Source organism: Equus caballus, chromosome 4 (genome assembly GCF_041296265.1).
Source record: "Equus caballus isolate H_3958 breed thoroughbred chromosome 4, TB-T2T, whole genome shotgun sequence".
NCBI lineage: Eukaryota > Metazoa > Chordata > Mammalia > Perissodactyla > Equidae > Equus > Equus caballus.
In genome coordinates, this window is record NC_091687.1 from 95,973,143 (window position 1) to 96,000,185 (window position 27,043).

General features: G+C 42.8%; 1 protein-coding gene across 3 annotated transcripts in view; it reads right to left on the reverse strand.

Annotated features, from left to right (window-relative positions):
- The window catches only part of CREB3L2 (cAMP responsive element binding protein 3 like 2), a 112,436-nt gene that overhangs the window by 34,119 nt on the left and 51,274 nt on the right, over positions 1-27,043 (reverse strand). For all 3 annotated transcript variants that reach the window (XM_001499610.7, XM_070265914.1, XM_070265915.1), the window contains exon 2: positions 12,964-13,180. In XM_001499610.7, the coding sequence (XP_001499660.4) occupies positions 12,964-13,180 (217 nt within the window). The remainder of the gene's footprint in view (positions 1-12,963; positions 13,181-27,043) is intronic.

Below are 27,043 nucleotides of genomic sequence, written 5' to 3' on the forward strand. Positions count from 1 at the left end.
ATTTGTTCGGGTCATCAGGCATAACTAAAACAAGTGACCACTGATCTTTCTCCTCAAAGAAAGCTCCAACAAAGAATCATTGAGAGTAGAATAACAGGAAATAAGGTGAGGATGTGAGAGAGAAGATCAATTGATAAAGAAATGAATGGCAAAGTAAGAGTCTACATTAGTATTTGCTTGAGTGTAAGTGTGCCTAAAGAAGGATCATACGAAAGAGAAAAGTTGACTTCCTGAGCCAAGCAGGAGGAGACTTGGTGGATGGGGAACAGGATAGGAGGGAGAATTCCAATGTGTAATGTTCTATACTTTTTGGTTTTCAAACCAAGCGAATGTATTATCTATTCAAAAATAAGTAAGCACATTTAAAAATAAGAAGTGAATGGTTAGCAACCAGGTCTCAGGAGAGAGGACCAGAGATGATGGAAACGAGGTCTCTATCCTTCTCACTGTCGGAAAGTTGTTTGTTTTCTTGGCTTTTTTCTTCTCACTCTCTGCCTTTTGTGCTCTTCTGTTTCCCTATGACCCCACTTATGCCTTAAACCTGATCTGGACTTCTAGAACTTTACTTAGCCCTCTGGGAAACTTCAGAGTTTGTAACAAACATCGGTCCCTTGCTGAAATGGACTAAATACTCATGCAGAGAAAAGGAATGGATCTTAGCAAGCCTGGGTCTTGCCTTGCCACTGGCTTTCATGATTATCACAAGGCCTGGGGATGGCAATGAAGCAACAAGACAGAACAGACAGAAGCACCACTATCATTTAACACACATTCTTCTAGGAGCCTACGCAGTACCATGTGATTCTTACCAAGTTACTTCAGAGCCAGTGCCTCAGCACAGCCCTGGAGAAGGGGGGAGGAGGGTAGGAAAGGAAAAGACAAGGAGGTTGCAAACAAGTATAGGATAAGAAAAAAACAAGTCAGAGATTCCCAAAGTCAGTATTCCTTACCTGATCCCAGTTTTACTAAAATGAGGCTAAAATAAAGCAAAGATATGCTCCTTGCTTTATAAAAACACTTAAACACACACACCACATGCTTAGTGAACCATTACTGTACAGGCAAGCAAAGTCATTCACATTACACTCAAGAATTAGACTCAAGTTTCCTTACGAAAAGGTAGATAAAAATCATTCACAACTGCTAAGGTTCGGGGGAGAGCGGGCACAGAAGCTAAAAACTGAAGTTCGCAATTATTAAAATGGTATTTCATAAGCAACTTCCTTCAATCACAAGAAAAAGTTAGATTCACATTCACAAAGAAAATTATTTTCTCCCTAAATCCAACTTATAATTGATGATTAATTATCAGAGCCCCAATTTATTTCCTGAGGTAAAGTAAAGATGCGCAAGACTTCTGTTGGCCGAAGATGTTTTGCTTTCAGAGGTGGTTCTGGAGAGCTGCTCGGTGCTGTGGTGTGCTGGGGGATTTCCATCTCTCTCGGGGTGAGTGCCACCTCCTGGCCGAGGGGGAAGGGAGAAAACAAAGGGGCTTTTGATGGCGGCCAGAGGAGGGAGACCACACTGTACCTGACACAGACCTCTGCTGGCCAGATGGGCGCCTGGCTCAGGTTAGGGAAGCAACTGCATGAGGAGCCAAAAGAAGATTCTAGAACCTCTCCCCAAAGGAGCTTAGGAACTAGAAGGCTCTATCACATGTGAGGAAGACACCCTCAGGACAGATTTGAGGAAGGGCTGGAGAGACAGACAGCGCACAGATCACACTTTCTCCCTTCAGCAATGATATGCTGATGCCTCTGCTTTCTGCAGTCAACACTTACAGCCTGTCCACATTGAGCAATATTTACCCTGGCAGAGGCTGGAAGAGAGAGAGTAAGATGAAATACAGCCTAGGTATATATTAAAATTAACAAGAAGGCGGCACCCCTGAGAAAAAGGTCACATGTAATTACCAGGAAATTGTGAGATCAGGCCCGACCCGCTGTCCATGCAGTTCTGATTATGGTGACGAAACTTAATCCACAAGGCAAACAAAAGAAACGGCAAAAACAAATACAAAAAGCAAATACAAAGTGAAATCAGTTCTTCCAGTCTAGCTAAGCCTTTCTCAAAGCACACACATTCATAAAATAGGTCAAGATAGATTATAGTCTTAATGTTCAGTGTCCTACACCTCTACTTAAAAATTCTATACATATATAATCATTGCTATAGCCGGGATGGAGACTGAAGGGCAAATGATGATGCTTGAACTGTGAAACAAAACTTGCTCTCTCAAAGACAACAAACTCCTCCAATGAGAAGCCGACGGAAGCTGCCTCTCCTCCCAAGCTTTTCTGAGGACAGACAACTGGTGGTGCCTTCACGCTTCCACTTCAATACAGCAACTTATTACTCTATCTTGAAAGATGTTTTTTGAGTTAGAAAGAAGTTTAAGGCCATCAAGCTCAAATATATTATTTTATAGATAGGAAACTGACACGCAGGTCTAAATCACACAGCAATTTAGTAACAGAACCCAGATCTTTGCACTCCTGACCAGAATTCTTTCCATTAAGGAAACGGCTAAACATGTGGATAAAGATTTTTGCACAAATATGCTCACTGAGGCATTATGTATAATCACAAAACACTGAAACAACCAAAACATTAAAGAGCAAGGGAAAGGTTAGTGAATTTTGGTACATCAATACAATGGGATATTTCGGCAGCCAGTAATGTTACACGTACAAAGACTTTTTAATAACAAGGCAAAGATTTACAATAGAATATTAAGAAAAAAGCCTGGATATAAATCTATATACTAATAATGAAGAAAGTGATAGAAAAAAAGACTGAAAAGAAATATGCCAAAATAGTGCAACTATCTCAGGGGAATAATTCAGAACATGTGTGACTTTCTTTTTCTCTAAATGTTATACTATCTCTAAATTTCCTGTACTGGGAATATACTGTCCCTGGGTGATCACACGTGGACATGGCCTGCTTCTGCCTGCTCTACTTTATGCCTTATGACGGTAATTATTAGATAGAAGCCGCAGGGGTTCAAGGGGCCCATCCAGCGTCCCCTGACTCAACAAGAGTCAATGAGTACCTTAACATATGTAATAAATGACATTGTGGCTCCAGTTCTTCACTCCTCCCTCAATCCATGTCCTTTACCATGTAATTTTGCAGTGCCCTCCTATGGCAGACTACTCCCCATCCTCAGACTGGTCACATGACTTGCTTTGGCCGATGGGATCTTAGTTTCCTAACATAAGAAGAGTCCTGAAATGTGCTTGCATGACTGGATTTACACACTTGTACTTTTGCCAGCACATGAGGAGGATGTGCCAGGACAATCTACTGATCCCAGCAGAAGGATGACAGACACATAAGAGCTACCCCAAATGAACCTGGCTAAGATCAGCCAGCTCTCAGCAGGCCTTAGACATGTCAGTGAATCTAGCTGAATACAGCAAAATCACTCAGCTGTCCCCCACCTGAATCAGCTAATCTCCAGCCAGGGCACAGATGTGTGAACTATAATAATAAATGATTGTTGTTAAAGCTAATGAGTTTGGGGGGGGGGTTGTTACGCAGTAACATCACTGGCTGATACAATGTAGCTGAATATATATACAAGAAGTTAAATCCATTTCATCAGAACCTATTGCAACAAAATAGCTGTACCTTGTTTCCGTTATAATTCCCCTAAACCATCAATTGTGACCAATATCAATAAATATTTGTAGACTGACTTCTTAGACCTACCAGTTATATCACAAAATAAGTGACTAAAGATGAAGAAAGTCAGTCAGTAAGAAGTTTGCTGAGAACAACATTCCAGTGGCAGCTGAAATTAGAGAAAAGAGCTTTCACACTAAACTACTGGGTGTTGGCTTGTACTCTGCAGATGTAACCTATGAGGTAGGGGATTAACAAAGGATAGAGTGAAAGGGGATAAGTAGAACACGTACGACAATTTTTCTACATGACCTTATTTTTGTAATTTTATTTTAACGGTAATTTTATTTTAAAGATCAGTAATGCCACCACGGCTTAGAACTGGAATTACCCTTAGATGTTTGAGCTACTGGATAAATTACAAAAACAAGAGTCTACACCCTCTAATTCCTAAAACTTGAAGTTCAGACTTTGAATGAAAAATTTTTTTTTCTTAAATCGTGTCTACATGCCTTTTAAGTTTCATTTCAAAAGGAAAACATCACCCAATTAGGTCAGTAGTGCATACTGTGAGGCGTAAGAAGAACCCCCATATCACATCTGATTTTATTTAAACAGCTTCCTGTCCAAACTCAGTATGCCAAACTGAACTGGCACGTGTCCTCAGTATTGCCACATAGCTATCAGCAACGAAACAAGAACAAGCCACTGTCTCACGGTGATGAGCTAGTCCATCACAGCCAAGGACGAAATGGAGCAGCTACGAGCAATGGGGCTGGACACCAAGATTACCAAGACAGCAGGGTGGACAGAGGGGCTAAAAAAGACGCAAAATTGAAGCCAATGCAAAGGCAACACCAAAATGCAGATCCTCGACCACTTTCATATGTGCTTCACAAATAACCGCACTGAATAGACACCGACTCCTGGAAAGAAAGATTAGCTCTAAACTGGGAGTAGGCAGCATCTTTATAAATATGTTATAAATATTTTTATATATATACACACACACATACATATGTATATACACAGTGTGCGCATATATTCTTAAAAAGAGAATCACATGGGACAAATACCCCTTATATGATGTACACACTTATACATCCATTTGCTATTTATATGACATGTGTAAAGTGAAAGAGGGATTTTTGTAAATTAAATAAGTATGCCTCATCTACATTCCTCAGCATTTGAGAACTGTGTCTGCCCTCTGAAATTTTTCAAAGGACGTGGCAAATCTTGACCGATTTTTGATACAAAAATCTCTTAACGGAAAAATGCTAAGGCTGGGTTCTGGAGGCTGGGAGAGGGGCAAGAATTCCGTTGAGTGTGTCAGAGTCATTTTAAACTACAGCCCACCGCACGGTCAAGTGGAAGTTGGAGGACTGTCTGCCCATGGTCCCTCTCCGAGTGCCTTAACCCTGAAATAACCTTCAGCCGTGAGTGACATGAAGAGGTGCTGATCACAGTAAAAACAGCAAACATGTAACTATGAGTGTTTACTGTGTGCTAAGTATTGTTACATCTTTACACATATTAATTAATTTAATCCCACAAGGAACCACGTAAGGCACGTTCTACTATTACCTCCACTTTACACACAAGGAAACTAAGAGAGGAAATAACTCATGCAAAGTTACACAGCTGGTACAGAGCAGACCTGGCGTTCATACTCAGGCAAACTAGCTCCATGGCCTGTGCTCTTGGCCACTATAGTATATTGCTTTTCAAGAGACCAATGATTAAACAGATCTCTAGCCAAGAGTGCTTATTCTTCAATTAATGTTATTTTGAGCCCATAATTAGCCACGACAAGAGGTGCAATATTGGTTTTTTCTATACTTCTCATCTCAGTTTATACAGATTTCTCATTCAACGTTCTCAAGGTGAAGAACCCCAGTTTAAGACCAGCAATAAATAAATTTTGAGGGCTCACTGTGTGCCAGGCCCTATTCTAAATGTTTTCATGTATCAGACAGGACTCCATGATCAACACGGCTTCTCTCAGATACCTTCCTCACTCCGTGTTCTTTCTCTGGTTGTGTATATAGAACCTCTTTGCCTTACAGCTGTCACTCATAGTGTGGCCAGAAATTATGTATTCAATTATGCAGTAATCTGCATAACGCAATAATAATAATAGCTGATATTTATTTAGTGCTTACTAACTGCCAGGCACTGTTATAAATGCTTAATGTGTATTAATTCATTGAATCCCTACAACAAGAGTATGAGGAAAGTAGTAGTATTATTCCCATTTTAAAGTTCAGGAAAGTAAGACCCAAGAGTTGAGCAACTTGTCCAAGATCACATCATTAGTAAGCGGCAGAACCCAGATTTAAATCCGGACAATTTGATTCCAGAGATTAATCGCCATACTCTACCAGTGTTCTGTTTAGCATCTCCGGTCCTCCTGCAGGATACTGTGTTTAGAGTATGAATTAAATAAATATCTCGGAACAGATGATTGATTTCAAAGGATTTATTTAGTGCACACACAGATCCTCATGTATATCATATCAAGGTCATATCAAAACAGGTGATGAACAGCAAAAGAGCATACACCACAAGCCCAGGTTTCAGACTTGGAGAGGACAACTGTTCCTCTGCTTGTCCAGCCTAAGCACATTCTTTCTTGAGCCCACCCATGTCAGAGGACCCAGCTACTCTCTGCAGGCGGAGGACAAACACATCTCCCTTTTCTACCCCTGAATCTACCCCTTCTAAGATGGCTCAAACTGATATTCTTGTCAGTAGCTCAAACTAAATGTGATGAAGATACAGCTATTCATTACTTCTCTGTGACTTTCTCTCATGTCTTACTTTGTTGGAAACATTTCAACATCAAGATGTCTTCAACACTGCAAACAGAAAACCTAAGTCATGTATGACTCATCTCTCTCCTTTACTCAGCATCCTGGATCATGTGCTAATCCTGCTCTGGGTTTCATCCAATCGTTTCAAAGTCCATTTTTTCTTTTTTTTTTTTCTTTTTAAAGATTGGCACCTGAGCTAACAACTGTTGCCAATCTTCTTTTTTTTTTTTTTCTGCTTTATCTCCCCAAATCCCCCCGTACATAGTTGTATATCTTAGTTGCAGGTCCTTCTAGTTGTGGGATGTGGGACGCCGCCTCAACGTGGCCTGACGAGCGGTGCCACGTCCGCACCCAGGATCCAAACCCTGGGCTGCCGCAGCGGAGTGCGTGAACTTAACCACTCAGCCACGGAGCCGGCCCCGCATTTTTTCTTTGCCATGCGTGTTATACACCTTTGCATTTCTACATTCATGCACACCTTCCCTGCTCTGGAATCATCAGCATGAGACATTATTTTCTTCTTCTAGTCTCCAAAAAACACCATCCCATTTTCCTAAGGCCCTGATTCCCATCAAACCCTGAGTCTTTGTCTTCCACCAGGCTTCCACCACCCATTTCCCCCAAGCTATCTCATATCAGCAGCATCTGCTCATCTTTAGCTCATAGACTACTGTTTCCATTCCCACCTGTGAAAACAGCTCCATAAATTTAGGGCATCCATACTAAGCCAGCCTACCCAGCCATTCCTTGCCTCTGCTAGCTCAAGAAGCCCAACTAGGTTAATGAGAAGGAAGATGATTACTTATGTTCCTGGCCCCACCCTCTCTAGACCTACAACAGCCACAGTTGTCATCCTTTATTCCACCCAAAATAGTTACCTTGATTTGTGCATGTGCAAATACCATAATAGATCACTTGATATCAGCATATTATACGCTGAGTCTGTTGAAATTTTATACACTTTCTAACTTGGTTCTTGTATCATCTTAGGAAGAAGACTGAAATTAAAGTACAAAGCAAATGGATACCTAGCATCTCAATTTGATTACAAAGGAAAAGGACTAAAATAATCATGAAGATACCCCCACATATGGAGGCTCAAGCCTTGGTCATTCAAATAGTTTCTTATTCCTCAATCAAAGCATAAAATATCCACAAATATTCTGCTTGGATATTTCTGCTTATCTCTTTAAAACTTCATTTTTTTTTAAATAAAAACAGAAAATCCTGCTTAGCATCTGGTTAACAGCCTTAACCATGGGCAGAAATGAATGAGCTGGATGTAGGATGTTTTTCTGGTGGTTTCGAAGACCAAGCCCACATTCCTAGGACTGGCTCCTGTGGTTGCAGAACCACATGAAGTTCTTTAGCTCCAGTGTTTCAGAGAAGTCTCCAGTCAAATTCAGCCCCGAAGAGAGATGACGCCTATGTAATCTTAGACCAGTATTTCTCAACCTTTTTTTGGTCACAGACTCTTTTGAAGATCTAAAAAAAGTTATAAATGCTCTCAGCAGAAAAACTGACAAATGTTGATAGCCCAAAATTTTGTATATAATTTTAGGAATTTACAGTCCATCTGAGGTTCACAACAGAATAACAGAATAAGAACATCGACATCTGCCCTATAATTGGCCTGGTGTTCAAGGAGGGTGGGAGAGGGAGGAGGGAGAGTAAGGTAAGCAGGGAGAGAAAAAGGAAGGAAGAAGAGAAAGAAAGAAGGGTTATGGTGGGAGGGAGAAAGAGAGAGAAAAAAGGGAGAAAGAGGGAGAAGAATCAAGAGAAAAATCCTAGTAATCTGGGAAAGTCTCTACTCAAAGCATTTATCTTATCACTTTGTTTCAGGCTTAGAAGCAATTACAGAAGAATTGCATTTAATCTAAGTAATACGGGACAAGAAAATGTGAATCATTAGCTTTCCCGGGTATAATGAAATACTCACTCACTATCTATCACTCAAAACAATGACTCCTAGTATTGCTTAAGCTGTTTTCACAACGTTAAGAGATACAGAATATCAAATTTAATGCAAACAGGAATTTTTAAATGGTGCCTATTTATGCGTCGCCTAAAGAACCGTCCTCCTCCGTTGGGGAGGTGATCTGCCTGACAGAGCGCTCAGCTGAAGAGGCAGCCCTGTGGACTGACCCTCCCATAAGGGGGATGCAAACTGGGGTTCAAATGAATACAGTAATTCTCTTCCCAAACATTTGCCCACCCATAGAACTCAGAAAAATAATTGACGCTAAGACCTAGAGCCAGCTTTCCTGGGCAAACTCCCCATCCATTCATGCACCTGCCTAACTTCAATTTCATACATCTTAAACAGTTACTACCTGTGTTCGTTATTTCCTACTTATGAAAATGCTTTTGCTGGCATAGGAAGGTAGCTTTTACTCCAAGAAAAACTGGTTCTTAACGAAGACAAACTGTGGATCAGAAACTGTTTGCAAAATATATCTGCCTGCTGTACCTGTTCTCAGCAAATGACTAGCACCGTGCATTGCCACACAGGATCTATAAATAGAATGAGCGCCAGTTGGGGGAACTAAATGGTCTGTGCTTTGGCCTAAAGATAAGAAAGCCTTCCTGGAAAAGATCAACTGATTATTTCTCTCCACACTAAGCTATTACCATAGGTGGCCCCCATGGGTTCCTTTATGTTGCATTTATATTGATTAGAATTAAGAAACAAAGAATGGCATCATCACGGAAGAGAAATGGACCCTGAACTTTGGGAAATCTGCTTATTTGCAGTCATTTCACTAGGAATCTTGTTTTAGAAGAATCAATGTCCTAGCCTTCTATCTGCTTGCCTCCAACCATTGCCACTGTTTCAACTCTACTTCAAGCTTCGAGGCCCGAGTAAAATTCTGCCTCATTCATGTAACTTTCCCTTTATCTTCAGTGCACGTGTTCTCTCTGCTCTGAACTTCTACAGTGTAATTTCCTCTTGGGACATTGCTCATATCCTGTCTGATAAAGTAGTGGAGTACATGGCATTTTCAGTAGACTCTGAGCTACAGTATAGGCAGGATCTAAGTCTTACTATTGTGTCCCACAAGTATCTAGGACTATGCCTGCCACACCGTAGGTGTTCAACAAACATATGTGGAATTGAACAGAAAAGTGAATCTGCCTAGATTGTTTAGGCCATCTCTAATCTGCATATTCTAGAACTGCAAGGCTGTGGAACGGCTGACTAGTCCACAGATGATAACTGTCTGAACACAATATAAATATCACTACATTGTTATCATATGCCTGCCACAGGGCCTTTGCACTTGCTGTTTCCTCTGCCTAAAAGCCTCTACCTGAGACATCTAGTTCTTTCCCTCATCCTCTGCTGATCTTTGCCAAATGTTACCTTCAAAGAAGGGCCTTCCCTGTCTATCCTATTTAAGGTTTGAGTTCCCCCTGCTATGGTTTGAGTGTTTGTGTGCCCCTCCTAAAATTCATATAGTGAAATCCTAATGCCCAATGTGATGGTATTAGGAGGTAGGGTCTTTGGGAGGTGCTTCTATCATGAGAGTGGAGCCCTCATGAATGGAATTAGTACCCTTATAAAAGACACTCCACAGAGCTCCCTAGCCATTCCTTTCATGTGAGGAAACAACGAGAAGTCTACAACCAGAAGAGGGCCCTCCCCCGACCATGCTGGCAGCCTGATCTCCAACTTTCAGACTCAAGAACGGAGAGAAATAAATTTCTGTCGTTTGTCAGCCACCTAGTCTGCTGTCCAAATGGACTAGGATGCATCCTTCCGCCCCTCCTCCAGCAACTCCTTTTTCTGATTTATTTTTCTGTCTATCACTGATCGCCATCTAATATACTACATATTTTACTTCTCTATTTTTTGTATTTTCTATTCCTCCCTCTCACGTCCTAGAATGTAAACTCTATGAGGCAGAGATCTCTATAAATTGTGCACATTCCTTTGCCTCCTCTCTCAATGCTTAGAATAGTCCCTGGTAGGTTAAGCACAAGGTTGGTACTCAATAAATAGCTATGGAATGAATTTTAGAATGAATCATAAAGCAATTACAAAACACCAATTCCTACATGGCACTGTGCCTGATCCTGTAAAAGACAATTGTTATAAGTGAAGAAATCCACCTGATCAAATACATGCAGCCCAGTGTGTCTGCACAGTTAGGGGGCAAGCGATGCATGGAAGAGCAGAGCAGGGGTCTGTCCTGTTGCCAGCACCAAAGGTGAGGAACATGCTTTAGTCTTCCACACTTTCCCCCTCAACAACTCAAGAACCACTAGGTGAATGAATGGCTACACTGAAGGCACTGGTAAAAGGTAATAAAGGAGTTCAGACAAGGAAGCAGTCACTTTACAGACATCACTATGAGGAGAAGTGTGGCAGTGAGCTTCTGAGTCATTCCCCAGTGATCCTGTCCTGGCGTTCATGTCCTTGTATGGTCTCCTGTCACAATGAATCAGGACAGAACAACTTTCAGAGCTGGGTCAGAAAGGGTCTCTCAGCTTCTGCCTTGGGCTCTTGGATCCCTCACTCTTTGGAGGGCAGCTATGCTCCCAACTATACCAAGAATGCATTCCTCACTCTTTGGGAAGCCAGCTGCCATGTTGTGGTAACACTCAAGCAGCCCCATGGAGAGGCCCACACGGAGAGGAACCCATTCACCAGCATCAACTTGCCAGCCATGTGAGGGAGAAACCTTGAAAGTAGATCTTCTAACCCTGGAAGAGTCTTCAGATGACCTCAGCCCCAGCCAAAATCTGATTTCAACCTCACGAGAGATCCTGAACCAGAACCATCCCAGTGAGCCACTCCTGAACTGCCTACCCACAGAAGTCATGAGAGGTAATAAATGATGATTATTTCAATTCATTAATTTGGGGAGATTTGTTAGACAGCAATAGATAACTAATACAAGAGGTATTGGAAATGACTTCCACAAAGGAAATAGGGCTTGAAAACAGAGGCATCAAAGGAATTGCAGGAATAATATAGGCAAGGCAGTGAAGCGAGTACGGGGGAAAACCATGAACAAAGGCAGGTACGAATGTGAAACAGAAATCATATCCACACAGAACCTCAAGATTGGAAGGAATCTTAAAAGTCATTTAGCCCAACACTTCATCTAACAACAGAGTCCACTCTTAAAATAATAAAACTAAGGCAGGGATTGCACGAATTTCTCTAAGCTGAAATTTTTGTTTTAGTTCTGCTCCCTCCGTTTCTTCCCAGGAGACTTGCCCTCACCCGACTCTCCTGATCTGAGGTAGAGAAAGTGGACAAACTACAGAGAAGGATTAAGTCATTATGCACCTAACCTCTTGCCAGGAAAAATCTGAGCATATAATTAGGCTCCAGCAGGGTCCAGCCAAGAAAGAATCCACTCACAGATTTGGGGCATTCCCTTCACTGAGGATATAAGGTCAAATTTCCTGGGCTGCTGATCAGTGCACCTCTACTCAAAGGAATAATGTATCTGAGATGCTAAAGAAAAAACCTATAGCATTTTCTGTCCCAAGATATGATATTTTATTGGTCCCAAAGTTGGTTCTTTCAGAGGCTGGTAACAGATCTGAAGCCCAACTGAAAGATGCATCCCCCACAAAGCTGACACTCTATTTGAAGAAGTAGATACAGGCATTTGCCGTTAACGAGAGGAAACATGAGGGAATTGTTCCCTAGGCAGCCACTGCAAAAGATGCTGCCATATGTACAGTGGTATAAGGAGTCAGGCAGGACACCCAGGTCAAGCCAGAGGAGGTCAAGTTACTGACTGTTTCCTATCACATCATCCTCTTCTGAGGAGAAGGCATATGTTGAACTAAGATTAGAGACTACAGTTTTTAAAACTTACTAAAGGCATTAAAACAGCTGGTTATACTTCTAGGAAAACAAAACATAGACAATCAAACTAAAAAGGTATACATACCTTAGAGAGTTGGGAAGATATAGCATATACCAATTAAAGGTCTATAGAGAAACGATCAAAACATCTTAGGCCAGGAAAACTAGACCTTTAACAAATACCATACCAATGGCATTGATCGTGGGCATAAAAGGGTCACCAACAAGAAAGTCTAGGAATGCTCACCAAGATCTCATATACATGGGGTCAACGGAACATGCTGAAAATGGGTTAAGAGGATGCCCAAGGAGCTTCTATGGAGAAGAGTGGTCACAAAAATTCTTTCTCATAAAAAATGACATGACCTCTTGAAATAATGGACTCACTGGAATTATCAATCAAATAGGCCAACCTGATTTGTAAAAGGATGCTGTGCTGCCCAAACCACAGGGTCAAAGAAAGCAATTACTATCGTTCAGTTACAAGTTCCCAGAGTACAGTCTCGGGTAGATAAATGTGTCCTGTGCCTCTCTGCATTTCCCCTCAGCCCAAGCACAGAGCTTTACACACAGCAGGGGTGTGGCTAAAGTGGGTGCTGACGACAATATAACACACACTCCACACCCTCAAAGAGCTCAGAGTCACAGGTGCCCAGGTCCCAGGTGTCTCCCCTGCTCCGAGTTTACCATCATTGAAGCTGTCACTGGTGGTAACGTGGGTGAATGGTGACTGGGCCCGCGGCTCCTCGCACAGGGAGTAGCTGTGCTCAGCCTGGATGAGAGGCGCCGGGGACGTTGGCGATGGCTCCACCTCCATCGACACACTCTTCTCTGAGAGGAAAGGGTCATTCAGGAGCTGACCCAAGACGTTCTGGGAAAACTCATCCAGAAGTTCTGAGAAGTGCTACAAGAAACAAACAAGGAAGAACTCAGTTTCTCTGAACCATGATCTGATATTTACACACAGATTCTAAGGCAAATAGATCACGCACTGCTTTAAATGAAGTCACTAATATACAATATCCAGTTATCTATGGCTGTGTAGCAACCCGCCCCAAAATTGAGTGGCTTAAAATAACCACAAGTTATTATTTCTCACTACTCCATGCTTTGGGGTTGGGGGGTGTGGTGAGCTGATTTCTTCTGAGTTCACTGATAGAGCTACAGGGAGCTGGAAGGTTAGCTGGCAGCTGTGCTGGGCTGGACAGCTGGACACCTGGGCCTTTTGCTCAAAGAGGCTTTATCAGGCTGGGATTCCTCACATGATGGCAGAAATGTTCCAAGAGGGAGAAAACCAAAATAGACTCCACCTCTTGATGAGAAGAACAGCAAAACCCATTGCAGACCAGTGTGGACAGAGGCTAGCATGACTCACTAGTGGCCATCACTCTATCTACCACTTTTTGCATTGGGAATATTTTTAAATAAGCTATCCTGTATTTCTGTTGCATGAGAGTGCTATTTATAGCAAGGTGCCAAGTTCAAAGGCATCACAGGCAGCTTCCCTCTACTCTCCCCACCACCTGGACTTTGTTCCTCTGCAGCTTTTCCTGAATCTCCTTAATTTCTTCTCATCTTCCATTTCCAACACCATCAACTCCCTAACCCCCATCACGCCATTAAGATAATACAGGAATGGTCTGTACATATATTCACGGGGATTCCTACATTGCTTGGTCCTCTCAAGGAGCTGCAGCCCTGTCCACTCTCTCTCACTGACAGGAGGATATTCATGGTCTAAGGATCTGTAAGGCAGGTTTCTCAGCCTCAGCACTATTGGCATTTTGGACTGGATAATTCTTTATGACAGGGGTGGAGTTGTTCCGCGCGTGAGAGAATGTTTAACAGCATCCCTGGCCTCTATTCACTCTATGCCAGAAGCACTCCCCTAGTTTTGAAAAAAACAAAAATGTCTCCAGACACTGCCAAACGTCCCTAGGGGCAAAAATCATCCTTGGTTTAGAACCACTGCTATAGAGTATATTAACAATAATAATAACAACATTCAAATTAAAAGTCCATTTTGGCACCAGCTGTTAGAGCCACTTCTTCCTTCTAAACATTCCCTGAGTCATATACCAACAGGTGTCATCCTGATGGATTAAACTTTAGGGACACTTCTGGTATAGAAAGGCAGTCATGAAAGCAGGTACAGCAATAAGAGAACTGACTGCAAATGTGGATTCTTGGGGTAGGCAATGGAAACTCTTGGGATTCCCACGGATAACTAAGTGCTACCACTGAACTGAAGTGTCAGTGAAGGTGTTATGAAAATGAATGCAGCTTGGGAATGGAAGGCAGGAGGGGACCCTAAGGTCAGAGCTCTAAGATTAGGGTAGTTGTAGGACAGAGCCTCTCCTCTAATAAAGAAGAGAAGCAGACAACAGAGAGGAGCGCCTGGTAGGCTAGGTCCTTAAAGCAGAGTTAGATTGGTGGGGCTGCATCTCATCAGGACAGAATACAGAATGCAAGGAAGCCACAGGCCTTGGGCAAGTCCTCCTAGGCATCGATCATGTAGGAGAACACAAGAGGGTGGTTCGGTGGTTTGGTGCGTCTCTGTGTACAGACACACTGAGAACAGAAAGGGCCCTAGGAGCATCTAAGGCAAGAATTCCCAAATGCCAGCACTCTGCATCACAATTACCAGGAGAGTTCTATTTCAGTCATTTTATAATAAGATATTTTAAGCATTCAGAAAAATTATAGAGAATAGTACCATGAATAGTTACGTAGTCATTCCTTTGGAAAAAATCTTATTTTTCCATGTTTGCAGCTGCAACATTTTTTTCTTTACTCTTTCTTTCTTTATTAAGAAATAAAACATGAAGGGACTGTTCAAGCTCCCATCCATTCCCCTTCTTTCCTCTCAAAGTTAACTACTACCCTGAACTTGGTGTTTATCAGCCCCATTAAAGTCTTCACATTGTTACTACATACGTATATTTCAATTACATACATATGAATTTTTTTAAACTTTAAATAAATGGAACCATATGTCACACATCCTTCTACAACTTTATTCTCTCAAAAAAATTTTTTTAAATTTATTCATGTTTATACATGTAGCTCTATTTCCTTAATTTAAACTTCTGAGTTGTATTCAATTGTATTTATCCATTTCCTCTGGAGGGACATTTCAAGGTTTTTTTATTATACGTATATTTAATAAACATTTTTGAACATGAGGGGAAATTTTTAAAACATACAAATCCTATGACTCGCCTTCAGAGATTTTGACTTAGTAGGTCAAAGGCATCCATCTTAAAACCACCGTCACCACTGTGATTCTAACACTCACTTCAGTTTTTGAACCACTGAAAGTTGGCCCATTTCCACTCATCATCCCTCTCACTACACCACTTGACAATTAAATCCCTAGAAGTTTACAAAGAGCCCAGACATTCAGATAAGTTCAAGATCAGACAAAGATTTAGGGATTTGGAAGCTACCATGTGCTAAATTTTAAATAGGCATTGGGGATAGAAAATAAAAAAGAAGATAGAAACAGTCTATGCTTTCCTTGAGCTTAGCATTCAGGCCAGCGCTTCTCAAACTTCTACGTGCATATCAATCACCTGAGGATCTTAAGACATAGATGCCGAATCACGTGTCTAGGTGAGCCCAAGATTCTGCATTTCTAACCAGCTCCCCGGTAATCCTGCTAGACCATGGACCACACGTTGTGTAGCAAGGAGCAGAACAGCTGCAAGGATAAGATCAGAACCCAGCTTTCCTGATTCTACAATAACCTGAAGTCAGAGTGTGATTCCCTAAGCAGCTCCCCAAAGACAAATTTACTGCTTGCCTGATGGTGAATATTCTGCAAGTGTCTGACGGAGTTCCTTTCGAGACCAAAACTGAGGTAACAGAAAGAAAAATACATAACAGCATGTACAATGCAAAAGCAAGAGTTGAACTCACAGACCCGCATTTGCAAGCTACAGTTCTGTCGCTGGAGCTGCAGTGTCAACTCCGGCCAGCCGCGCCGGCCCTGCTAAGCCTCTGGAATCCTGCTGTTCTGTGAAGCAAGGCTCTTCTTGACTGCCTGTGCTTTCCCATGGAAGTTGCCAGTTGGGGTACTCTGCTGACACTATGTTTTCTTTCTCCTGAGCAGCACTAATGAATGTTTTCACGAACATCCCCTGGATAACCAATAATAAACCTTCTTAAACTCTGCTCAAACCGTCCCTGAACTCCCCCAACTTTGGATTTTGTAGTAATTATCACGTTACCAAAGAACTTAGTCCTAAATGATAGGGAGTCCTAAAGAACTCAAGAGTTGTTATCAAGCACCTTATGGCAACCTTTCCTCTAGAAAAAGAAACTCCTCAGAAGAAGGGACCAACTGTGCCTCACCACCACCCACACCTAGGAACTTAGCAAAGTACTGAGCACTGAGTAGGTCCCGGGGAGACACTTATGATTCAAGTGCCCAACTTGTCCCAACCAGACACTGTGACTCAGCCCAACAAATTGGCTCCAGCTGGGTCTCCTTGGCAGCCGTGGGCTCCAGGGCTCAGCAGACAGGTCAACATTCCACTGCCGGTGCAGGGACCAGGCCAGAATCAGCCCATCATCAACGCCAGCCAGTGAGAGAGGGGCACATGGCCTTGGAGGCAAAAAAACAGAGAAAGCAGCAAAGTGAGCCTCAAAGAGGGAGCCTTTCTGGATCCTGCACACATGTTAGCAAAGGACTACTCATGTGAACCCAAGGCTTATGAAATTTTAGTTGAATTCTTTCAAAGATATAGCAGAATAGCATTTTGCCACTCGGCCTAACAGTTTAGTCAAGCTTTATGTGTTTACAAAGTACTTTTCTAGCTTTCCCCTCAATCAGTGCTCATAATAATCCTGTGAAGGTGGTTTTAAATCCATTGTCCAAGATCTCAGTCACCTACTGTTTGAGCTGGCCTTGATCTAGGGTCATCTTATTTCAAGTTGACTGAACTTTCCCCACATTGTTTCTCCTTGAAAAGAGGTATTTGAGCTTCACAGTCCAATGGCATGGAGAAGTTCTAACAAGTGTAAAACCAGGATGCCGATGCTGATGATTGATGACGATGTTGATAGGGTCAGGTGCTGGGCTCATCTGATGGACGAAGTGCTTAACATAGTGGACTTTGAGAAAATGAGTGAGGTGCTTTCCTCTAAGGTGGACATGTCCCTATTTATAGGTGAGAAAACTGGGGGCTCAGTTTGTTAGGTACATTGCCCACAGTCTGGGTTGCACAACTGACAAAAGGTGGAATTGAGATTCCATCCCAAGGCTAACCAGTTCCAAAGCCCATGCAGTCTCTACTAGAGCACCCTGCCTCATTTAGGTCAGCCTCTAAAGCTGACACGTAGTGAAGACTGGAGTTTAAAAAGAAACATCTCATTGACAGCCCATCCACTCCTCCACTATGGACACACAGTCTTCCACATTCAAAGTGTACAAACACGCCAGGGGGTTGTTGGATGGAGAGGCTCCTGGTATCACTTCTGTGGGACATCAGCAATAAGGATGGAGATATTTACTTGCCCTTAGCGCATGGTTCTACCCAAGAGTTCAAAGTAACATCACAGAATCTCTGGGTTAGAGGAAACCTCTTGACCGGCTTAAACCTCTGACTCAAGACATGAATGTTCCTCATCCACCTCAGTGAAGACCCTTAGTAGCTTCCTTTAAGAATCCACGCCAAGGTCTCGTCTCCCCATTATCTAAAGACGCAGCATTTAATATCCTCCAACGTGACCCCAATCGTCCTGTAAAGTCTTGTCTCCCTTTATTCTAATACGTGATGCTTTCATCCTGACTCTAAGAGTCTCCATATGACATTGTGGCCATGCAGCTTTGGAGCCAGGCAGGCCTGAATTTGAATCCTGGCTCCTGGCTGTGCACGCCTGAGCAAGATCATTCAGTTCTCTAAATTTCAGTTTGTTCCCCCTGGAAAGTGAAGGTAACAATAAATAATGCATGTAATGCACCTAACACTTCACTGGCATAGCAATCAATTTTTTAAAAAGCTCTTTAAAAAAACAAAACCCTGGGGCTGGCCCCGTGGCCGAGTGGTTAAGTTCGCGCGCTCCGCTGCAGGCGGCCCAGTGTTTCGTTAGTTCGAATCCTGGGCGCGGACATGGCACTGCTCATCAGACCACGCTGAGGCAGCGTCCCACATGCCACAACTAGAAGAACGCACAACGAAGAATACACAACTATGTACCGGGGGGCTTTGGGGAGAAAAAGGAAAAAATAAAATCTTTAAAAAACAACAACAACAACAACAAAAAAAAACCCTGTCAAAATTAAAACAATAAAATGTTGGTGTTTTCTTCCTTTCTTTCCTTTTTTTTTGTGTGTGTGTGAAGAAGATTGGCCCTGAGCTAGCAGCTGTGCCAATCTTACTCTACTTTATGTGGCACGCTGCCACAGCATGGCTTGACAAGCAGTGCTAGGTCCGCACCTCGGATCCGAACCTGTGAACCCCAGGCCACCGAAGCAAGGTGCACACACTTAACTGCTACGCCATGGGGCCAGCCCCCTACAATGTCATTTTCTGCTTGCGCACTGGCTTCTCACACTGTTTTTCCTAGAATATCCTTTCATTTCCCTCTCTATCCATCAGGAAACTACCTGAGACAGAACAAATCTATTTCCTTTACAGTCATCCTAGACAGACACAGCTCGAATCGATCTTTCACTTCCCTTTGAATAAGTATCTCTTAATTTCACTCATTTTTACTCTTCTTTGATGTTCCTTTCATTGCCAACTTACTTAAATCTTTTATCATTAGACCTTATAAACTCTGTAACCCAAATGTAAACATTTTTACCCACCTCCTCTGAGCCTACCACAGATCACAGACCATCTGTGCTCAAAAACTATCCCGGGTTTCCATCTATTATCATTGTACAAGATCCTAGTCAAACAGTAAATCAATCTGACGTGCTCACAGAGCAGCTCTAAAGTAGCTTTGCCCTCCTAAGGTGGGCCCAACAGGCACCTTCGTGCTGGAGCTACCTGAACAGTGCTGCACCAGAGCAAGGCCGGGAGTTCGAGTCCCAGCCCTGCACTCCACTGGTTGTCCTCTACCTCTTCTTGTAAAACTCCACCTTGTCTGTAAAATTCGTGTGTGTGTGTCCGTGTGTGTGTGTGTGTGTGTGTGTGTGCATGTGGGGGAAGAGAGATGGAGGGGACTTTGGACTTGATCAGTAGTTTTCACCTTTTTTTTGACTTGTGGACCCTTTGGGGAATCTAACGAAAACTTCCTGCCTGAAAACTGCCCACAGGCACTACATACAAACAAGGCGGGAGATTCCAGGCAGCTCACCCAACCCCTGAAGCCTGTCCAGGGATGGGAAGAGAGAGGTATGGGGGACGGGGAGGGGGAGGAAAAAGGAGAGGGGGCTGGGGAGGGAGAGGGAGAGAAGGAGGAGGCCATGGACCCAGTTCAACACCCCCAGCAGAGCGAACAGTGACAACACACCAATAGTTATAGGTCATTGCTAACAACCTACTTGGCCCTAATACCCTATAATTTTCTAAAATGTTGCAGACAGTATAAAATGGAGCTACCAAAGCTTTTCAACTTAGAAAAGGAAGAGAGAAAATGCCTTTTTTCTGCTTCTTGGGTTTGTTAGCTTTGCCCTGTTCCCCTGCCAGGGGCACAAAGCAGCCGGGGCCCAGGAGGGAACCGTTGGTGCCCAAAGCAGATGCCGCCGCGCCTGCCGCCTGCAAGAAGCCCGGGTGCGAGGCCTGTCCAGCTCCATCTGCACCCAACAAAGATGCTCTCCTCCAGGCCTGCTGCCTGCCGCTGGCTGAAGGCTCACAGCGGAAGACAGGTTTTACTGAAATATCGCAGCTAGTAGCCTTGCCCAGGGCACAGAATGCTCCAACGATTGAGCCATAGATGCACTGGATGCGGGGCAGGGGGGGGCAAGATGACAACCCCCAAAGCCTCAAAGAAATGCCGAGAACTAGTTTGGTGGGCACATCTCAAATTCACTTTAGAAACCAAGCTTTCCCTCCAGGAAAACATTTTTGCCAGTATTGCACAGGAGGGAGAGAGAAGGAAGAAAGGGGGAGGGAGGCAGGAGGGAGGGGAGGAGGGGGGAGGGAGGAAGGGGGAGGGAGGAGGGAGGAGTTGTCTTCCCAGCTCCCCTCTCCCAGGCGCCCACCTTCAAGAGGCTGCACCTTAGACCTGAGCTGCTCTTGCCCTGTGCACACGCCCTGTGCACATACCAGAGAGAAAATGGCCAGATGCCTACAAGGAGGAAAAAAGGCAACTTTGTCAAAGTCACAAGAAAAACAAAATGGCTCGTGAGTCAAACCCTATTACAGTGAAATTTCATGAGCACCCAATAGTTTTCTGGTACCAAAATTTAAGTACATTACACATTTCTCTAAATAAAGAAATTTGGGCTTGAGCCTTAGCACTCTCTTATTACACAAGAAGTTTTAGGGGTTTTTTTGTTTTCGTTTTTTTCGGTGAAGTGATAGATGCTTCACTGAAATTTCACAAGCTGTAGCAGAAATTGTTTTTTAAAGAGCCCTATTCCAAAACATACATACATAGGTTTGTAGTATCCAGATGTGCATTTCTTTGTAAAAGAAGTACGTGAAATAGGTTGATCAAATTCTAAAGGCATTGGAAGATGCTTATTTAAAGGAATCCTATTATGACTCTATTGGTAGGGTATACTGTATTTGTTGTAAAAAAAGTCACCCTAATTCATTCATTATGCAAAATGAATTTTTACATATGATATTTGCTTCAAGAGAGATACACCAATACTGATGCCTTTTAAACACATAATTTTTCATCATTAAAACAAGTAACAATACACTGTCTCCAAATGCAATCTAATCCTGAATGCTCTATAGCACTTCTTCTTAGCTTAATATTTGATGCGAAAAAATTCATCGTTTCATTCTATACAAACAAATTAATTAATGAGATGAAGGGAGAAACACCCCGTGGGTGGCTCCTGCTGGCAAAGGAGAGCTAAGAGATTCAGAGTTAGCTGGCACAAAGAAATTCAATATGCCTACTTCTTGGCATATACATATATATATATATATATATATATATATATATATATATATAGCTGCAAATGTCCCAAAATGCACTTCTTAGTTCTTTCTGAACCCAAACTAGCCTTAGCCTGGTAGAAGGCCCCTTCTCTGGCTTAATGGTATCCAACCAGTCCCCAAATGAATAAAAATGATATGAAAATATTATAATATCATCTTCCATGTTCAACACATAGAGTTCTACATATGACAAAACACTTCTACATCATTACTGTATCTCATCTTGACAAGACCAAGGATTATCCAGAGGGTGGAGAAGGAGATTGTGGAGTAGAGTGAGTAGGGCAGGATTCCTGGTTTCCGGCTCCCATTCCCGCGTACTTTCAGCATAGCCTGCTGCCTCCCGATCACTAGCACAGAGAACTCAGCAACCAGACTCCTGATTGCCACATACTTTTTGACTGGTAATTTGGGCCTGAGGTTAGGCCAATCTCCTCATATCACGGGAGGAAATCCTTAGGGTCCTTTAAAGCAGGCAGAGCTGCTCCAGAAATAACATATAATCCATATGAGGTGGAGTAGTCCTCTTTGATTTGTTTTGAGAAACTCAAACCATCCCGGGAGTACTTCTCTTGCCTCTTCCTTCAGCCGCAACAGACAGCTGAATCTCCCAACAAATAAAAGCCCTTCAAAATCATGATCAAGCCAAGCATTCAAGGCTGAGGCAGTACAGAATACACCATGCGTTCTCTCCATCTGTAAGGGGAGGGTCACAGGGACCCGGGATGTTGAGAGGCAGACATCTTGACAAATGATTCTTCCCTCATCCCTTTTTCTTCACTTTGATCCCTAAGTCCAGAATCTTCCCCACACCCTCAATCCAGCAGAGCTTTCTGTCTGATCTATCCTACATGCCAAGAGCAACAAAATGTTTGCTTTTAACCTTCTCATTCTTAAAACTCTCCAATAATTAGATAATTCAATCTAAGTCCAAACTCCTGCCGATTAGAATTAAAATCAATTTAAATTTCTTATTCAGCACCTCCCAGTTAAATTCCTTGAAGAGGTTCTTCCTAATTGATGTTTTATCCTCTGTTGACACTCCTCCTTCTGTCCTTTATCTGCAATTTGCAGTTTTCAGCCCTTGTATGTTCTCTTTCTATAAGTAAATTCAGGGGCCGTTTGGTCAGTCTCTTCTCACTGGGACGCCTGCCCCCTCTACAAACATAACCTTCTCCTCTCAGATTCCTTCCACTCTTAAATGGAAAGCGACCCCAGTCCTCCCCCACCACACGCCTTCCATATCAACATTTCAGTCTTTACTCCAGGAGGAGATACTCAGGGCATTCGCGCATACCCTTCCCTGAAGGCAAAAGCTAAGATATTCATTGTTTGTACCGTCTTGGGTCCCACTCTAAAATAACTAAAATCTGGTATTTTGCCATTCCAGAAAAACGTCTCGTTGTGCTAACAGGCTCCCAATCTCAGGCTGATGAAGCTTGCAGAAATGTTGGGAATCATCTGGGCCAACCTATCGTTCTAATTTGAGGACACTGAGGTCCGGGGTAGTACACGAAATCAAAGACTTGAGGGTTCACCTCTTTACACTGCAGATTCTGTAACAAGAAGGACAGTCACTAAACATGAGGATCACCAAAAGGATGACTAACGAGGGTTCCAGACATTTCCTCCATGGATTCTCTGAATAGGACAGATGTTTTGTAATAGGACAATTCTGTCTCCAAGTCAAGATCCCATGCCAAAGATGTCAGGTTTGAAAAATTAAAGGAGTCATAAAGTTTTCAGGAAAAAAAAAATGGCACAGTCCCTCAAAACGTATCGTTTATTTATGAGCCTGATATGTTGTAAGAATTACTGAGATAATCTCATTCCTAGAGCACCAGGCAGAAGAGAAAGTGCTTCAGAAGTACAGGGTGCTATCTGCCTTGTTTAAATGTCCAGGGAATGACTCACTGCCAGGAGGCACCCCTTCACCACCCCCAGATAAGAGCAACAGGAATCCCATAGGTTGTCAAACTGGGAGACCCAGGAAGGTTCTGGCTTAAAGCCACTTAGATTCTTGCTCTGTCAGATCTCGCATGCATGTTCCACCTCTCTGGAATGCTGGCCTGCTGAAACATACCAGAGGATCTTAACCATCTAAAGGAGTGTTTTATGCACTGGAGTCATGAGTCAGAAGACATATCTTCTAGATCAGTTCTGTAATGATTAGCAATAAACTTGAGCCAATCACTCATGCTGTCTACTCCATTTGAAACTGGGAAAAATACAATCTGCCTGTCAAAATTGTCATGAAGACAAAATGAATTCATCAGTAGTCTGAGCCAGATATAATATGGTTCTACAGTAAGTGAAAATTGGCTGAGAACCATTAGGGGAGTAGGAACATGAAAGCTACTTCACAGTCATCCATGTAGTTATTTCTTACCTCCACCTTGACTAGCCAGTTAGCAATGGCAAATACTGGGAGCAGTGGTATGTGTTGGCTGTCTGCTCCCACATATTCTTTCCTCTTATGAAACCCAACCAGCTGAGGAAATGAACCCTGTTCTATCTCCAAGTGCTACTAGAATCCAAGAGCTCAACAGTCTGGTCAAGACAGGATATCCTGGGGCCTGCCCCGTGGCATAGTGGTTAAGTACGGCATGCTCTGTTTTGGAAGCCCAGGTTCACGCATTCACATCCTGGGTGTGGACCTCCACCACTTGTCAGCCATGCTGTGGTGGTGACCCACATATAAAGTGGAGGAAGATTGGTACAGATGTTAGTTCAGGGCTAACCTTTTGCAAGCAAAAAAAGAGGAAGATTGGTAACAGGTGTTAGCTCAGGGTAAATCTTCCTCAGCAAAAAAAAAAAAAGACAAGATAGCTTATCTTGGGACAGTGGAGAGTGAAAAACCACTGGTTAGCTCTCTATTGCCCCCCCCCCACCCCACCACCACTGCCCGCTCCAAGCTGAGCCAATAATTCCAGTCCACTTACTAGAAACAAGAGAGATTGGAAAGGCAGGCTCCATTATTTTAAATGAAGAACCTAAAGTTAAGAGATGCCAAACCACACACCCCCCAAAAGAAGCAAAATTTGATGTTTTTTCACTGAGAACAGTTCCTTTCACTAATAAGAGCTCAATAAATGTTAGCTGTTTCATTGCTGTTATTACTTCATGTCTTGTTGAAATTGGGACAATTTATTAAGCATTTCTCTGATCTATTAGCCTATTAAGACAATAAAAAATTATGAGGCTCATTAAATACCATTTATCCTTGGTGATATACTAGACTCTAGTTCGACCATTTGCTTACTAAGAGGCTCAGTGTTCAATTTGTCAATTCATAGTTGATAAATCTTCCTTTTCCCCACTGAAAACCAGGCCTATGGCTCCAATCTCAAACACCTCTCCCCTTCCTCCAGCTCCTCCATAGGTCACCCTTCCAAAGTCAACAACACTTTATCACATCCATATGCTTCTTCCGTGCCCTTTCCTTTTAAGCAGCAATCAGAATTGCTATGCAAACCTCTCGCTCCAACTTTTATAAGAGAACTGGGCACAGCCAAGCTAGATTATCAAGTTCCCCCTTTGGTGACACTGATGAGCAAAAAAAGGCCAGAAAACCCAAAGTAAGCCTTAGTAAGAAGAATGAGATGCTCACCCAGTGGGCAACTGAGAGCCCATGACAGAGCCCAGCAGAAAGGGAGGAAAATGGAACAACTTGGTTGTGAGAAAATGTCCTGGACATGCTCAAGATTCCTTTCTCTGATTCTAAGCAGCAGCCAAATTTTTCCCAAAAGATGGATATTTTCAGGTTCTCAAGTCTTATCCTGGAAGTGGAGTGCCATGCTCCAAAAGGTATCTCTCTAAGTGCTCTGGCCCACAGGATAGTCCCTGTCGTCAAGCCACAGCCCTGCCCTTTCTCTTCATTGGACCTTGGAAGAGTTGGAGAGTGTCCAAGGAAGGTGAAGAAAAGAGGCCATAATATTCTCTTTCTAAGAAAGCCCATAAACGGAATCTAGTGATCTCAGAGAACAAGCAAACGGAAGACATTCTGCAGTCCCTCTGGCAAACACGTGCAAACACAGCGTTAGAACTTGTTACCAAACAGCTGAACTGAGTATTTTTCTCCCAAAAGACAATGTAGAACAATGCTTCTACATTTTTTTCATGATTGGTCAGTGGTGGATGCTTACTGCATGATGAAGAGCAAGCATTTGCCTTCTGGTCACAAAAGATTCTTTTCCAGGACCCGTGAAGCCAATGGTCTCAGAAATTACATAAGGTTTGAAGTAATAACAATGCAATGCCTTGGTGGGGGTGGGGGAATATTTTGGAAAGAAAGTCAGCAAAGCTTATTAATAAATAATATAAGAAGTCAAAAGGGTAGCTACTGGTGTAGTAGAAAGAATGCTGTGTTTGGAATCAAAGGTTTGGATTTAGACTTAGCTCTGTCACAACCTGGCTCTGTGACCTCAGGCAAGTCATTTAACCTCTCTGGGCCTCCTTCCTTAGACTATAAAATAAAAGAGTAGGACAGCTGGTCTCCCAGGCTCCCTGAAGCTCTGACATTCTGAGACCAGTTATGATGTAGGTGGCCTCTGCTTCCACTCACCTAGGGGAATAAAATAGCCTGAAAACAAATCTTAAGCCTGAGTCATTATTCCCTGCAACTCCCTCTCTCTGGTCTTTTCTGAGCCTATTTTGGCAAAGAATTAGTTCCCCTGGGGATGGCTGAGTTAACAGCTGGATGGTACTGGCTGATTTCCGCCTTTAAACAGCTGGTCTGTGAGACAAACAACCAGACAGGCTTTTAACAGAAAAAGTGACTCAACTTTTGCAGACCAAGTATAGATGGAGAGAAATATCAGAACTAAAAAGTGCTTTCCCCTGACCCACACGCCCTTACGTGGACCAATAGCTTTCCAGCCTTAGCTATGCAGGACCTTTCTGAGAAACGAGGGAGAGAGAGAGGACAAGACAATTTCTAGGAAGCCCCAGAAAAATTCATGGCCATAGTTTCATGTTTTCTGCTCCATTCCTTAGACGAAACCAAAAGTTGTGAAGTAGTTAGAGGTTCTCAACCAGACCATGTTGGTATTTTAGGTAGAAAGGGTCTCCACTGATTGGGATTGTCCTGAACAGAGCCCCTGAACACCAAATGCTAGCTTCCCCTCCCCATCATGACAACTCAAAATGCTACCATATATTTCTAAAAGCAAAAGAGGCTAACTTTCAATATGTAGACTCTGCTGGATCATGAGGAATCTATATGTTAATTATGGTTCTTTCCATGGGCCTGTTTTCATTATTTCTGTGAAATGTGGCACTATGTCAAAAAATTCTCTTGATGACCGTCTGAGTCATTGAATTGTATTCCGTCCACTGCCTAACGACCCACCAATATCTGACTGCCCTTTTTCCCATTCGTCCTAACACTCTCAACATTTGCAAAGCTCAGGTTTCCAATAGGTTAAACTTCTAGCTAACTTTTAAAGTCTGGGCTTGTAATAAACTGATCCTTTCCCCACCTTTGTTTAAACAGACTTTCGCCACCAGCAGCCCATTTAGAAGGAAAGGGGAAAGAAAAACAGCAACTCAACAAAGCTGTACACAGAGTCCGTGAGGAGAAGGAAGGTGCAGCTGGACCACCTCACTGACTCGTGATGTCTGCAACGTGCAGTAAAATTAGTAAACTGTGCCAGTGCTCACACTCCAGTCTCAACAAAGTGGTTTGTTTATTA